The sequence below is a fragment of the Mchenga conophoros genome, linkage group LG20 (assembly GCF_057382185.1).
Source record: "Mchenga conophoros isolate Kocher_MC1m ecotype Shallow Benthic linkage group LG20, M_conophoros_male_GT1.1, whole genome shotgun sequence".
NCBI lineage: Eukaryota > Metazoa > Chordata > Actinopteri > Cichliformes > Cichlidae > Mchenga > Mchenga conophoros.
The window spans coordinates 31,156,441-31,171,719 of NC_140545.1; the positions used below are offsets into that span (position 1 = coordinate 31,156,441).

Here is a 15,279-nt window from a genome sequence, read left to right on the forward strand (position 1 = left end):
TTCCTTCATCACAACCAGTGATGTTAGGAACATCCTCTTGGGTTAGTGAAGTCTGCCACAAAGCAAAAAATACCACAAGGTTCATCACAAGATTCAAACCACTGATCCGTCTCAATCAGAAAAGGTCAGATCAGACTTTGCCAAATTATTTTTAAAAAATGGAGTAGTCCTTCACATTATTCTTTTGACAGATGAAGAGATCAACTTGTAGCAAAATGAAAGCTCATGATCTGAAGCACACTACATTACTTGTATATGGTGGAGGCATCGTGATGGACAGACATGTGTCTGCTCAAATTCATCTCAATGCAGCTAAGCTGACTGGATGGTGTTTACAGTACAGCCAAAAAAAACAGTAGACTATGTTCTGATTTGTTTTGTCCAAGTCAGTGAACTAATCTCAAGGCGATTCAGCACGTAGAAAAACTAAAGCCAGAAAAACCCACAGACTAACAACAGCTAAAGACAACTGCAGGAAAAGGTCTGACTAAATGGGTCGTTGTTGCCTGCAAAATTATGGTAATATAAGCACCTAATATTAACTAATATTAGCTAATATAACTAATATTAAAGCAGAAACTGTGCACTTTTAGGCCATATTCATCATACAACTCTAACTTGAATGTGTTTTGTTACACAGCTGAAATAAAATAGAATTTGTGTCAGTGTCCAGATATATGTGGCCCTAGCTCTATATAGAATTTTATCTATCTAATACAGGATTGCTCACCTTAACAGGTGTAGTAATGCACTGTGATGGGAAATCTCAAACTATTGCACATAAACAAGATTATTATTACATTTAAATTGCAAGCAATTTCCTGACTGTCTCAGAGTGATGGAATATCAGTTAACAAGACACCAATTCACAGAGCTGCATTATTATCGGACATCCTTGGACATTACTTCTAAGCAATGCAATTACACAAGGAAGAAGTTCTACACCCGGGTCTGCTTTCTTTCACCATTAAATCTGTTATATTGGTGGTGTTAGCAGCACTGTACGTAATTATGGACTTGTTTTGTTTTGACATGTGAGCTTGTGATAGAAGTGAACCTGCTTGCAGTTGGAAAAAACACAGCCAGAAACATTTTATTTGCCTGTTAATCAGGATCACTCAAGAAGAACAGATCCAATCTTACAGAAACAGGAAGCACAGTAGACTCCAGATCCAACCTTTGAGGGACAGAGGAGAGAGACTTTGATAAGCCCCCAATTACCTTAGCTATCTCAGAAGAATAGTCCACCGATGTAGATGCCGTAGTATTTATGCCCTGGTTAAACTCGATTAAGGATGGGAGTCAAACAACATCTGGTTAAACTCAATATCATACTGTGATTAGATAGGCATGAAATAATTTTTCTGAGGCCTTAGTCATCACAGAGTTTATTAAATTACTTTGATTAACGGTTAAGTTGGTAAGAACATAATTAAGGGATAAGTTCAAGGAAGTTCACATATAGTTCAACGTAATTTAGAGGAAAAGTCAAGCTAATTAGTTTTTTCTTCTTCACTGCTTTAATTTGAAAATAAATACATCTAATCAGTTACAATATGAGAATTAATTTGAGATAAATCCTCAGAAGATTGGGGAAAAATAGCATAGAGATCAGAAATGTGTTTTATTGAGCTTCATTGGCTGCAAGGTCCCGACAGACATATTAAGGCAATTTCCCAGCTTTACACAACCTGCAAAGTTGTGCTCAATCATATATAAAACAAACATAAACTTGCCTTAGCTATTTCTGCTACTTTGGTACATGTGACACAGTAATGCAGTGTAGCTCAACAGTAATGCTCAGTTTTTGCCTGAAGCAGATTACGAGAAGAGCTGATTCAGCTTTTTGCATATATGTGATTTGCATTATAAAGACAGAGGTTTGTGTTACTTTTATTTATATACCCAGGGTGGAGAAAATTACAGAACATTATGCTACTCTATACCTCAAAAAACTGGCAACGTATGAACAACAATCAGCCTTCTGAAAAATTAAACAAAGTGCCCAAAACTGCAGTTCTTCAGGAAATCAGTCTGCAGAAATAAGCATGACCTGCTACAAACAAACAAAAAAGGCTAACAACTTCATCAGTAGGAGATTGATTACATCTCCGCATGTCTTAACAGAAGCAGGTGCAGTCATTTCATGTCTGATGGGCGTTACCTCTGTTAATTTGAGTCTCTGAACTGGATTAATTGGTATTGTTGGTGCCATTTAGAACATTATAATAAAATTACTTGACAAACAGTGGCTGAGTCAAGCAGATATTGTCTTCCTGGTCAAACTTGTTATATTTTTTACGGCAAATGTACTGTAGACAAGCAGATATTGACATTGTTTCCATGTAGTGGTCCAATCACAGAGCTGCTTCCAGGGGAAAAAGCGCTGTTCATATTTCTGCAGTAGATTACGCTTCTTTCGCCTGCTCCCTTCAAGGCAGTTGGAGCACCATATTTGATCAGATTTTTTTGCCAGATGGTGTTCCTGATGCAATCCTCTCAGGGATTTGTGTCTCCTGATAAGTATTTGGTTACTGTTATGATCAGACAACCACATAACATCCCCTCCAGACTATAACCAGAAGCATGTTTTTTTTTTTTTTTTTTTTTTAATGTAGGTAATTTTCATTACATGTGAATTCCGTCTCATCTGTTATATGATTAACTTACTTCCTAGCCTTCCAACGCCTTTGCCTCTCATCTAAATGGTGCAGCTTCTGATTTTTAATCACCTCACTGGGCTAAAAGATTAATTTCTGAGGAAGGTTACAATTTTGCCTTTTTAAGAATCTCTATTCTTCTCACGAGAGAATATTTTTCTTTCATTCAACATGGATATAGTGCTTATATGTATTAGACTACGACCCAGTGTAAGATTTATACCACAGCTGCCCTAAATGAACAGTTCTGCTATACTGAAGAAATAATTTTTTATGTTTCTAATTCAATTCAATTTTAAGTATACAGCGCCAAATCACAACAACAGCTTTATATTGTAAGATAGACCCTACAATAATACATACAGAGAAAAACCCAACAATCATATGACCCCTATGAGCAAGCACTTTGGCGACAGTGGGAAGGAAAACCCCCTTTTAACAGGAAGAAACCTTCGGCAGAACCAGGCTCAGGGAGGGGCGGGGCCATCTGCTGCAACTGGCTGGGGTGAGAGAAGGAAGACAGGATGAAAGACATGCTGTGATGTTAATTTGGTAACATGCAGTAGTACAGCCCGTCCTAAAAAACATTAACCTTGATCATAAGGACCTTGCAAATTTACAAACTCCCATTCTTGTCTAAAATATTGGAGAAGATAATCCTCTCGCAGATGTAGGCCTGCTTGGATGCAAATAATATCAGTGATAAATTCCAGTCTGACTTTAAACTATGCCATAGCACTGACACAGTGCTGCTGAGAGTCCTTAATGACCTTTTTTTATTTGCTGACTCAGGGTGCTCTACGGTCTTAGTTCTATTGCACTTGACTTCTGCCTTCAATATCGCGGACCATAATATCCTCTTAATGAGGCTTGAACATACAGTAGGCATAAGGGGTAGTGCCCTTAACTGGTTTAGATCGTATCTTTCGGATAGGTCCTACTCCGTGCTTATCCATGCTTTTGTGACCTCTAGATTAGACTACTGTAATTCCCTTTACTTTGGTTTCCACTCTGCCCTTCTTCATAGACTGCAGCTTGTCCAGAATGCTGCGGCACAACTTTTGACTGGAACCAGAAGGTTTGCCTCTTTTACCCCAGTCCTTGCTGACCTGCATTGGCTTCCTATCAAATACCACATTGAGTTTAAAATTGTGTTGCTTACCTTTAAAATCATGAGCAATACTGCGCCGTGCTACCTCGTTGAACTCCTCAGTCCGTATACCCCTAGGAGAGCCCTAAGATCATCAGGACAATTACTCCTAGTGCAGCCTAGGTCCCGGCTAAAGACCAGAGGTGACCGTGCTTTTGCCCTGGCAACCCCTAACCTCTGGAACAGTCTTCCTGCAGCTATTCGCGCCTCTGATTCCATCCATTCATTTAAATCACAGTTAAAGACTTACCTGTTTGAGCAAGTGTTTTCGGTTAGTTTGTGCTCATTCCCTATATTTATCCCTATGTTATTTATCTTCTATTTTATGTATCATTGTATAAATACCCCCACCTTATATTTACAAATACTCAGTGCTGAGATGTTTTATTTCCTATTTTATCTGTATTGATTGTTTAACTAGCGTTTCTCCCTTGTAAGTTTATTTGTTCCCTGTTATGGTCTGATATCTGTGATGTTTTAATCTTGCTGTGAAGCGCTTTGGTGTACCTTTGGTTTTAAATGTGCTATATAAATAAACTTGTATTGTATTGTATTAATCCATCAGTATATACAAAGTGTAATGAACACAATATTTTCAGTGATAAAATAAAATATTGTTGTTATGCATGCATTTACAAATACTCTGTTTTACAAAAAGCAGAAAAATAGTCTTAAATAAGATGCAAATTCCTGAACAGAAGGATTTGATTGAGTAGTTGAATGTTATGCTTGATTAACTTTCGACTAAAAAGTATAAAAAGGTGAATTAATTTGTTTTCAGTTAAAACATGCATTTAAGAGATTTTTTAAATATTTGTGTTTTTATAGTTTTTAAGAAAGATGGTCTAATAAATCTGCCAAGCATTCTCTATTCAAAGGGGTGTCACGGTCTGGCTAGGGCAGACCGTATGTTGCAGGGAAGGACTCAAGCGCAGACCGAAATGAGATATGAATAACAAAACAAGCCGTTTATTAAGGCAAGAAATGAGGGTACAAAATAATAGGGAATCGATGAAAACTAAACAATGACCTAAACTGGGCGAACTAAAACGAAACATACAAAACTCTAAACATAACGAACTGACAGGGATACCTGGAGCGGAGACATAGGAACAACGGAGCGGAACAACGGAGCAGTACAACAGACGAATACAACAGACCAGTACAACGGACGACCTGACAAAGAATGACTGAGAACACACAGACTAAATGGACACAGGAGGATAATGAGGGAAGTGGCAACACCTGGGGAAACAGCTGGCACACATGAACATAATGACGTCACAGTGGGAGAGTAAAACTGAACACGATGAACACAGAAACGCCAGACCTCTTCACAATAAAACAGGAAACAGAGTGAGATATAGACATGGCAACCTGAACTTGACAACATAAGCCACAGACATGAAATACATGAAAAGCAGGGGAGACTTAACATGGTGGAAACACGAGGGGAAAATAACTAGAAACACCTAGGCATGAAAACGATGAACTTAGGAAACCTGAAGGCTACATAAACTAAACACAAAACGCTGGGTCAGCAGACCCAGGATCATGACAAGGGGTTTTGACTCCAGCATCCAAGGAGGACATCCAAACATGCACGAAGGGTATGCAACAAATGGCAATGGTATGCCTCTGATGTCAACACAATTTCATTTTGGAAACATTTTTCATCCACAACTAGATATTTATTGAGTTATAGTTATTCAGTATTGAAATATTAGCTTGGATCAGATAACTTGGATTGCACATCAGGACACTTTGCACACTAAGTTCATTTTGCACATTAAGCTCCTTTGTACATCCATCTACATCGACATCTGCATACCTCACTTGTCTTGACTTACTTATTTTTGTACTTATTAATCTTCCATTATTTTTTATCCTTATTTTTATCTTTATTCATCATGTTCTTTTAACCCTTACCTTACTTGGCATTTCTGTATGGACAGCAAAGGAAGAACTTCATTGCATAGAGAAATGCTATTTCTTCTGTACATATGACAATAAACACTTTGTTTGCTGAGAGGCACAGTAAGTCCAAAAGTTTGAGCTTCGGTTTTGTATAATTTTTAGTGTGAAATGAATACTGTGTTACTACTCCACTGGTATCTGCTTTGTGCACAGTTTATAGATATCTTGCTAACCAAGCTCAGTAGAAGTTTCGCTGATAACACATCACTCCACATAAATATGATCACTTCTGGTTCCAAACATGGTGGCAGCTGAAACTCTAGCTGTATAAACTGCTGGCTATTTGAGTTTGTATTTTAGAGTATAAACAGTGCATGAGTGTGTATCAGTAAAGTAACCATTTGAACACATTATATGGAGCCCTGCTTACTCACAAAGAGCTGAACCATCATCATTACAGGTCATTAAGGGATCACAGTTGAACCGATAGGGGATTGTCTGTGGGACTGAGACCTGGTAGTTACAGGTGGTTCAGCTCAGGGGAAATTCGTGTCAGGGGAGTCTCTGACCTGCAGGGACCAGCCATGTTAGACAACTTGAGAAAAACAAGTCTTGTTTTTTAAAAGTCTGTTCACACTCAACGAATGTGTGGTGGCATAACAGCCAAAGGTGAGGGGGCTTGAAGGTGTCATCAAGCTCTGACATTTTATAGTATACAGTACGCAGGTTTGACTGAAATCAGTGTTTGTTGTTTGACTTGCTTTCCTGCTGTCAATGTGATGCAATCATTCTGCGCTTATAACACATGGGGATAAATGTGATTAATTAAGTCTACAAAACACAGTTACACACACACATGGGGAGCAGCACAAACACCAAATGTTTATGCACTAAAAAATATTGGTCCATCTTACACACACGCACACACAATGTTGGGACAAGCTTACACACATGAACACACAAAGAAAGTGAAGCACACGCATGCATGCACACAAGAAAACATGCACACACATTCGAGAGACGGCAGAAGAAGGAGAAGAATCAGCCTAGGACGGAGACAAGTTGCATTTATCTTCTGCATGCCAGCCTGCTGCGTGTGTGCGTGGGAGTATTGGTCCCCTTGGATGAGCACACGCGGCTGAGGATGCAGCTGGGAGCATGAGTTCTGACAGAGAGGAGTATGACATGGTCTGTCAGAGAGCTGTGACCCTAATTGTTGACCTCTGCCTGCACAACAGCACATCGTTGGATCAGGACACCTGTCAGGATTTCCTTTTCCTATTGTCTGGCCACAGCTCTGACCACAAAGAACCGGGTGAGTAATATCATTAGCTCTTGATGTGCACTGGTTGTAAGGCAGCACTTTCTCTCTGCTTTGTATGGCTCCATGCTCATTTGTTTCCAAGAGCAGAGCTAATAGTAATGGATTTTGTTTGTGAATGCTTTTCTGTCATGCAAAAGTCGAAGAAAGCAGCAATCTGCTTAAACATGTGCTTGTCCTTTTCTATTTATTTCCCACATGTATGCTCAGAGATAGTTACTCGGACAGGGCTTTCACTGAACACTCGTGGCCATTTATATATCCTTAATGAGTTTTTGTGACCTCAGGGCAACAGGGAGCAAAAGGTTTATAACAACAAAACAAATTCCCATTGACTCATCAGTTTGCTCCAGAAGGCAGAGTTTCTTTACTGTAATGGATAAGCCTTAAGACTGAGTGATGCCCGGTGATGTCCTGAGCACAACAGCTTACTATCAAAATAAAATAAAAACATTTTCAGGCATGTATGGTTTATGCCTCTAAATATAAATCTGAACACATGTAACTGCAGCTTGTGGAGAAGCAGGATAGTCGCGCGTTTAATCTGTACGGCAAAGTTTCGACATAATAAAAAAGGGGATTTTTGACTTATTCATGAGGGCTGATTTACACATCTGTTGCAGCCTTGTGCATCTGTTGCTCTTGCACTTGTAGTGGGCTTCTCCCTCTTTAAAGGAATAATCCCTCTCTTCAAATATATTTTAAATGCAGCAGCTCGACAACAGGCTCCAGCATTTGTGTGTATTTTTTCCCTGCTACAAATTCTAGTCATGAGAATTTGCAGTTCAATCTAGCAAATATTGCATGAGTTTTCTAAAAGCGGGGGAAGCTTGATTTAATTTACTTACACTGCAGATAACACTGTCAAATGCATCAGGGTGTTTGAAGGATTTGTTGCTTTATAGATTTAGAAAGGCAGACTTCCCTGAGGTCTCACTGTGTGAAGATTTTTAGTAAATGGGATTTAAATGTTAAATGTCTGTGTACAACATGAAGAGTGACACGATTTATACACTTTTACAGAATAATTTGCATGAAAAATGAAGCAAATTCAAGCTACAGAAGAACAGATTGTTTAAAATAGGAAGTCTATCAGGACACTATTTCGCCGCCAATTTCCATTAACTGTTGCATATTGTTTATCCATAACCCCAATTTGGATTCTTTTTATAATCCATCTGATTTCATGTTCCCTTTTCTAACCAGAGAGTTTTCCTGCAAGTTCACATGCACTGCATTGAGCTTTCTGTGTTTGACAGAAAAAAAAGAGTCTTTAGATTCGTCAGCAGGTGCAGAGCAAAGAGGAAATGTTATTTGTTGCTGCTTTTATGGAAGATGGGCCCCTGCTCAAAGAGTGCATGTCACACCAATCCTGACCAAATCCACTGTCACCTCACATCATCCTCAGCAGAGAAATTGAACGTACATCACAGTGCCACTGGCATCTACTACCGAGCTGCGGGGACATTACATGCCATTGCATGTTATGTGGCCATTGATGCAAATTCCTTCTGCCACAAGGAAGCTAAAGACAAGCTGCTTCTGATAGTGTTGGAGGATGTGTAGGTTGGGGTTGAAGAAAAGGTCTTGTTTCACGTATTTTTGTGCAACACTGATTACAGCAGAAAGAGAGATTTGAGTTTTTGTTCATCAAGATGACTTACAATGCAGGATCGTAATAAAACTGACATTTAAATAAAAGATTTTTGACAGATTTTATAGGTTTAGACTGAAGTGACAACTTATTCATCACAAATCACAGTAAATAAAAAATTACACATATTACTACCATGTAATTGCCAAAACGCAATCTGTGGTCACACATTTGTTCATTCAAAATCCATACAAAGCACACACTGCAAGGCACTTTATATTGTAAGGCAAAGATCCTACAATGACATGGAGAAAACTCCAAGGGTCCCCCATAAGCATGCAGTTGGCGACCAGAGATGGGCAGTAACGCGTTACTGTAATCTGATTACTTTTTTCAAGTAACGAGTAAAGTAAGGGATTACTATTGCAAAATCGGTAATTAGATTACCGTTACTTTCCCGTAGGAACGCTGCGTTACTGCGTTACTAAAACCGTGATTTTTTTTGCGAGAATGTCTCATGACAGTGACGTAAGCAAGTGCGACGTTGGTGACAGCAGCTGTGTGCAGATCAACAATGGATAATATATCGAGTGCGGGAGAGAGTATGAGCGTGCAGCGTTTAAAGTGTGGAAGTACTGACCTTACTTTGAGTTTGATTCCATAAAAAGTGACAAAAACATTAGCGTCCATCGTGCGTGGGAAGAAAACTTCTTTTTACAGCGAAAAAAACCCCTAAACTTCCGAGCAAGCACCGAGTAGCTACGACGTGATGGGAAACTCACAGAGACACTCGCGCGGATTCTTCAACTGACCGCAGCACACCTACACCAGGGTAACCCTCCGCCTACCCTGCTCCTGCTTTACAGGTGAAAATAGAGCAAAAGGACCGCTGAGTCTTTGACTTTATTTATTTTCTGCTGTGTTTTACTTGCATCTGTTTGAAAGAGTGAGTGAAAACACAAAAAACATTTTATTTTATGTGCTGGAATGTGCAGAAAATAGGTTTAAATGTTAAACTAATTTATTCAAGTCAGAGAATGTTGCATATAATTAAATGTTTTGCTTGATGCATAAAGTTAAAAGATTAAAACTGATAAAACAAGTTAAAAAAAGAGACTTTTCCATTTGATTACATTTTGTATGATGGATTATGTAGAAAAAGTAGAATTGGGCTGAAAGATCTATCACTTTATCACCTCTTCAGGTTGTAAATCGTGTTTTTAAAAAGTAACTAAGTAACTAAGTAACTAAGTAATTAATTACTTTTGAAAATAAGTAATCAGTAAAGTAACGGGATTACTTTTTGGGGGGAGTAATCAGTAATTAGTTACTGATTACTTTTTTCAAGTAACTTGACCAACACTGTTGGCGACAGTAGGAAGGAAAAACTCTTGTTTGATGGGAAGAATCCTACATTGTGAAAGAGAGCTAGAAATGAATAAAAACTAATTAAACACACAGAGTATAAACACATAGTGAGTGAAAAAAGACGAGTGAAGATGAAATACTCCAGCAGTCTAGAGCTATTGGAACAAAGCTAATGGAGGGTTCAGGGTCACCTGATCCAGTGTGAATCCAAACTGGGAGCTGGCTTTACAGAAGAGGGGTCAGGCAGCTGAAGGCTCTGCTACCCATTCTACTTCTAAATAGCCTAAGTACCACAAGTAAGGTACTGTAATGAAATCAAACAGAGATCACAATTTAGTTTTGCTAACAAATCAGTTGATAGCCTGATTTTTATTTTGTTTTTGACATATTTGTTCCAATTTGTAAGAAAATAGGAATGTTTTTTGTTTGTTTGTTTTGTTTTTTCTGTGAATTGCTCTTCTGATTTTAACTCAACTATTCCATTTCTTAATTGATCAGTAAATTAAATACACACAAAAACACATAAGGCTGATTTTAAAAGTGCTACCACTTGTCATATTGGGGCGGCAATGTTTGAGCCTTCACAAACAGTACTGAGAAATGCTATTGTTTGAAAAAACGTGCATTTTTTAAAGTGCAGGGGCATGTTTACAATTTTGCTGCATCACCTCTTTTTAGAAACCTCTGTTCTTCATAACTGTGGAGATCAGCTGGTTTATTTTTAAAAGCAAAATTTCGCTTCCCAGTCTTTTTCTTCGGTATTAGATCTCTTCTTTCTTCATGTTTTTAATAGTTATTGTGTCTGTGAAGGTTCTCAATCATCCAGGTCATGGTACTCTAAAGCGCTTGGAAAGAAAAATGTCTGAGAAGGTTCTCAGGTTCTCTTTTCTTGGAAAGAAAAGCTTCCTGACTTAAATGGTAAATGGTAAATGGCCTGTATTTATATAGCGCTTTACTAGTCCCTAAGGACCCCAAAGCGCTTTACATATCCAGTCATTCACCCATTCATGCACACATTCACACACTGGTGAATGTGTGCGTTTTCTTCAAGAAAACTTCTTTAAGTTTTCTTGAAGATGTTACACCTCTCATCCAAGAAGCTTCTTCAGTTCTAGGGTCAAATGGTGGAGATTTAAGCCCTGTGGGAGTGTCCCCCTAAGAGAGACAATGGACCCCCTAATGATCCTCTACCTAATCACACGAGCCAAGGTGTGAAAACCGGTGTAGGTCACAATCAGTGATGGTGATGGTAATAGTTATTGTGAATAATATACCATTTCCAAAAAGGACCACACACCACATACGTTTTTCACCTCAGCTTAGCCCATTTTAACTGATCTATGGACAAGGGACAGCAGCTGGTTTTTATGTAATTGCATGGTAGAGTTGTAACTTCTATTTGTTGAAACAAACACGCTGTGTTTACACTCAGTGGTTTTTAGAAGTGTTCCTGTGCTCACACACTAATTTCCATTGCAGAATCATGTTTATGTTTAACCCAGTTCTGTCTGAGGGCCCAAAGATTCACTCTTGGTTTACAGCCTTTTCCCTGGGTTTCTTTGGGTTCTCTGAAACTTTAGATAACATTACGTACCACAAATGAGAACCACTAGAAACCTAAGTGTCTGAACCCTTCCCCATCTTTACTTTAGACAAATTCAGCCTCTCTGGGATGCTTTTTATAAACATTCATGTAACCTGTTCATCTAATAAGCTAACTGAAAGTGAGATGTTGTACCAGGTGTCTTTTTAACATACGGAAATGTATTGGTTGTCAGCCCCTGTACAGACTTTTGGGAAAGTATCAAATTCAAACTTAGGATACATTTTTCTAATTTCTCAGATTTCTATCTGCTTTTAATTTCATACACAGATTATAATCACATCTTTAACTGGAAAAAAAAATAGCATAACCTGAAAATTTGTAAAAACGGTTGCAAATTGGTGGATATTTTTCATTTAACATTTCACACATCTTCATCTCACCATTTAAGGAAATATGAGAACTGAAAAAATGAATCTTTTTTCTCCCCTGTGTGCAGTCCAAAAAAAGGGCACATTTGGCTTGCAGCTGTTTGAAAATATCTGCAGCTATCATGCTCACAGCAGCAAAGCCATTTCACTATGGCAAATTTCCCTCTAAGTCCCCCGCTGTCAGCTGAGCGTCCCTTCAACAGATTCAAACAGATTATGACAAAATAAGAACGACTAATTAGAAAGTCTGAGACTCCACTTCCCCTGTCTTGATGTGACTGGGAGATAATATGCCATTTTATTTATTGACCAGTTTGTTGACTCTTAAGCTGGCTGATAATATCCCAAACAATGCTGGGTATTGGTCTGGATGCACCTGCTGTGAAAACCAGCACATGACTTTTTAAACGAGATAATTTAAAAGTCAGATCAGAGTCTCACACTCTGCTGAGTGAACATTTCCCACTAATCAGCTGCCTGCCTTAGATATTGATATTCACTCCAGAGCCCTGATTCAGGTTACAAAGCATAACCCTTAAGCCTTCGTAGCGCCTAAATGGATGAATGCACCTTCACTCATCCTCATTACTAATTCCACTGTCATTATCAGCCGCACTTTCAGGTGTGTGGGCTTGAATTGACGAGGCTTACTTTTTATCATGTTATTTCTCACACGGCTGTCTCATCTTGAGGTTTATTAAGCAAGACCTCGGCTGGCAGAGGACATTAGCATCAGTAGATCATTCATTTAGTTCCCAGTGGCCTGCTTCTCTCTGCCTGTGATATTTGCAGGGATGGTGCATTGCAGGTTGATTCCAAAACAGAAAAACAAGAACATCAAATTAACTGCTCTGTGGAGATTAGAACCCCAGCCGAACCAGCGTGCCTTTCAATAATTCATACCCCCTGTATACTGTCTTGGTGTATTATTGATACAACATTTCACTGTAGACCACAAAAGAAGGCTGGAGACAGCGTCTGTTCCTGTTGTGAGAGATAACACTGGGGAAAATGTCTGTCTCAGCTGTCAGGAAAAGACCAAACGCCAGTCCTCAAAGGCTCGTGTCTTTACTGCTGTAATCATTAGAATAATAAAACATTTTTTTCATAGCTCGCACTATCCCCTTGTAACCCCTCCTTTGCACTTTGAAGTCTAAGGAGACATAATGTAATGGTCTTTGGTTTGCCTGTGGTTAAAATCACACAGACATGGCACAACACTGGCAGCGGGTCAGTAGGCTTTTCAGTATGTGGAGGAAATGATGACTGGCGATGTGGAACACATTTTTCATTAAAATTAATGCACTAAAGACAGAAGTCAAACACTGGCTTGAATACCAATCAAGGAGTCTGTGAAAAGCATTGTAAATGAGAATGCCTTCATCTCTTTCTCGGAAGGCTTCTTCTGAGTTTCCCTCCCCAGCTTTTTTTTTTTAAAGCTCGATGGCAACTGGGATGACCCTGAAGGTGCTCATTTCAAGTGATGTTTTAAGCTCCCCAGATGAACAGCTGTGGCACTATTATGAATGTGAATCTATCTCCATTAATAAATGATCAGAATCCTTCTTCTGGGACTCTGTAGCACAGAGAACTCCAACAGCTTTCATTTACCTTTGTGGAAGTGTTTCATGGTGCTCTCCCTTACAAAATGCATCAGTGTCATTAATGACAAAAAGGTTTTAGAGGATGAGTAATGCAGAAACCTGCTGTGAGTTTCTCAGGTTATCAGACTGTGCAAGCATTCACTGAGGTATTGAGCAGTAACATTGGTTTATTGATTAAAGAATCAGGCCCCAAGTGGGCGCAGTGGTGAGAGGCTCACAGGATGAGGCGAGACACAACACAGGATGAGAAAATCTTTCTTTTTTTTGTACATCCCTTTTGCCCCACTGAAGCTTAACGTTCTAGCACAAGCTGGCACAAATATACAGCAACTGAGCACTAACTGACAGTTCGCTAAGCCTCACGACTGCTGCTGCCAGTCAGGCTTTCTGTTTTTCGCACAGGGAGAATTTACCAACAAAATTCATCTTCGCTTTTTTAACCAACAGTCCCAGATTTCAGACATAGGTGGGTAAAAGCAGGCATATTTCACAACTGTCACAAGGTAGATAAGCTAATGTGATTCTGCACACCACCTCCTCATCACCAAGTTGCAGGCAGACACCGTTAGCCACTTGCTAGAGACAACAGTGAAGCAGCTAGCAGCTGAGGAGTCAGGTCAACTTAAAGGGTGAGGATAAGTCAGCGGTGTGAGTCAATCACTTCTGGTCAAAAGTGTGCTCCTACCTCTTTTTTGAAATTCAAGCCTGGAGTGTGAGTGATTTTAAGGTGGCGTGAGCTGTTACGTCACATCGGCGATTCAAATTAAATATGCTTGGAAGCTACATCGAGGTTTTTCCGACTGACAATCCGACTCTGCACCTCTGAGGGGGCCGTCCTATTATACGTTCTTACATCTCTAGCTGCGCTCATTACTCCCAGATAAAGATGTAGCATAAGGAAATTTGCATTATTCATTAGATTGTTCCGATTGGATCAGAGTCAAACGTCATGAATAATGATAATCGAATGTAAATAGCTTCCGAAATAAGCTGCTGGGGGGACAGATGCGAATCTGGACTGTAAAAAAAGATGGATTTAAAGACACTTTTGGCAAATAAAATGTCAAATGTGCAATATATTAGCAAAGATTTCCCAAAGGCTAAAATACCACAGTACCAAGCCAAGGATGGAGGGCTACACAAGAGAATATGTGCATCAAGCACTGTTTGTAAATGTAATGTGTCATTGTGATGATATTTATAGTCTTGGTGAAGTCTTGAACTCCTGGTGAAGTGACATTTTCTAAGGTGTACTGGTCAAATTTACAAAGGTTTAGCCTGCTGTGTGGTCTTGTTCCAAGCACCTTAAGATGACACAGGATGACATGAAGTGGATGAAAGAAATTTCCAGTTGTGCAATTCTTTGGGTCTGCGGACCAGTCACACTTTGTGAATGCTGGTCTTAAAACAATAACTCTGAGAAGTGAACTTCCAGATTTGCTAACATGTTGCGCCTGCACAATCTGAATTTTTATATTAAAAAAAGATTATTGTCTGTATTTACAAAGACAGCACAGTGAACAGATTAACTCTTTCTTTGCAATCACCCTCCTTCATATGTTTTTGCACATGTTGTTTTCAGCACTGTGGCAGAAATCCAACATCCTGCACAACTGGGGTTCAAAACCACAAGGTAGAGGAAAGAGGATGTTAACTTTGAACCCTATCCTGAAAATAGTAAAGCCTTGGCT

General features: G+C 39.2%; 1 protein-coding gene across 1 annotated transcript in view; it reads left to right on the forward strand.

The window, feature by feature from the left end:
• Nucleotides 1-6,844: 6,844 nt before the first annotated feature.
• The window catches only part of syt6a (synaptotagmin VIa), a 96,291-nt gene continuing 87,856 nt past the window's right edge, over nucleotides 6,845-15,279 (forward strand). Inside the window, exon 1 of the mRNA XM_085258998.1 lies at nucleotides 6,845-7,042. Within this exon, the coding sequence (XP_085115124.1) occupies nucleotides 6,886-7,042 (157 nt within the window). The 5' untranslated portion in view covers nucleotides 6,845-6,885. The remainder of the gene's footprint in view (nucleotides 7,043-15,279) is intronic.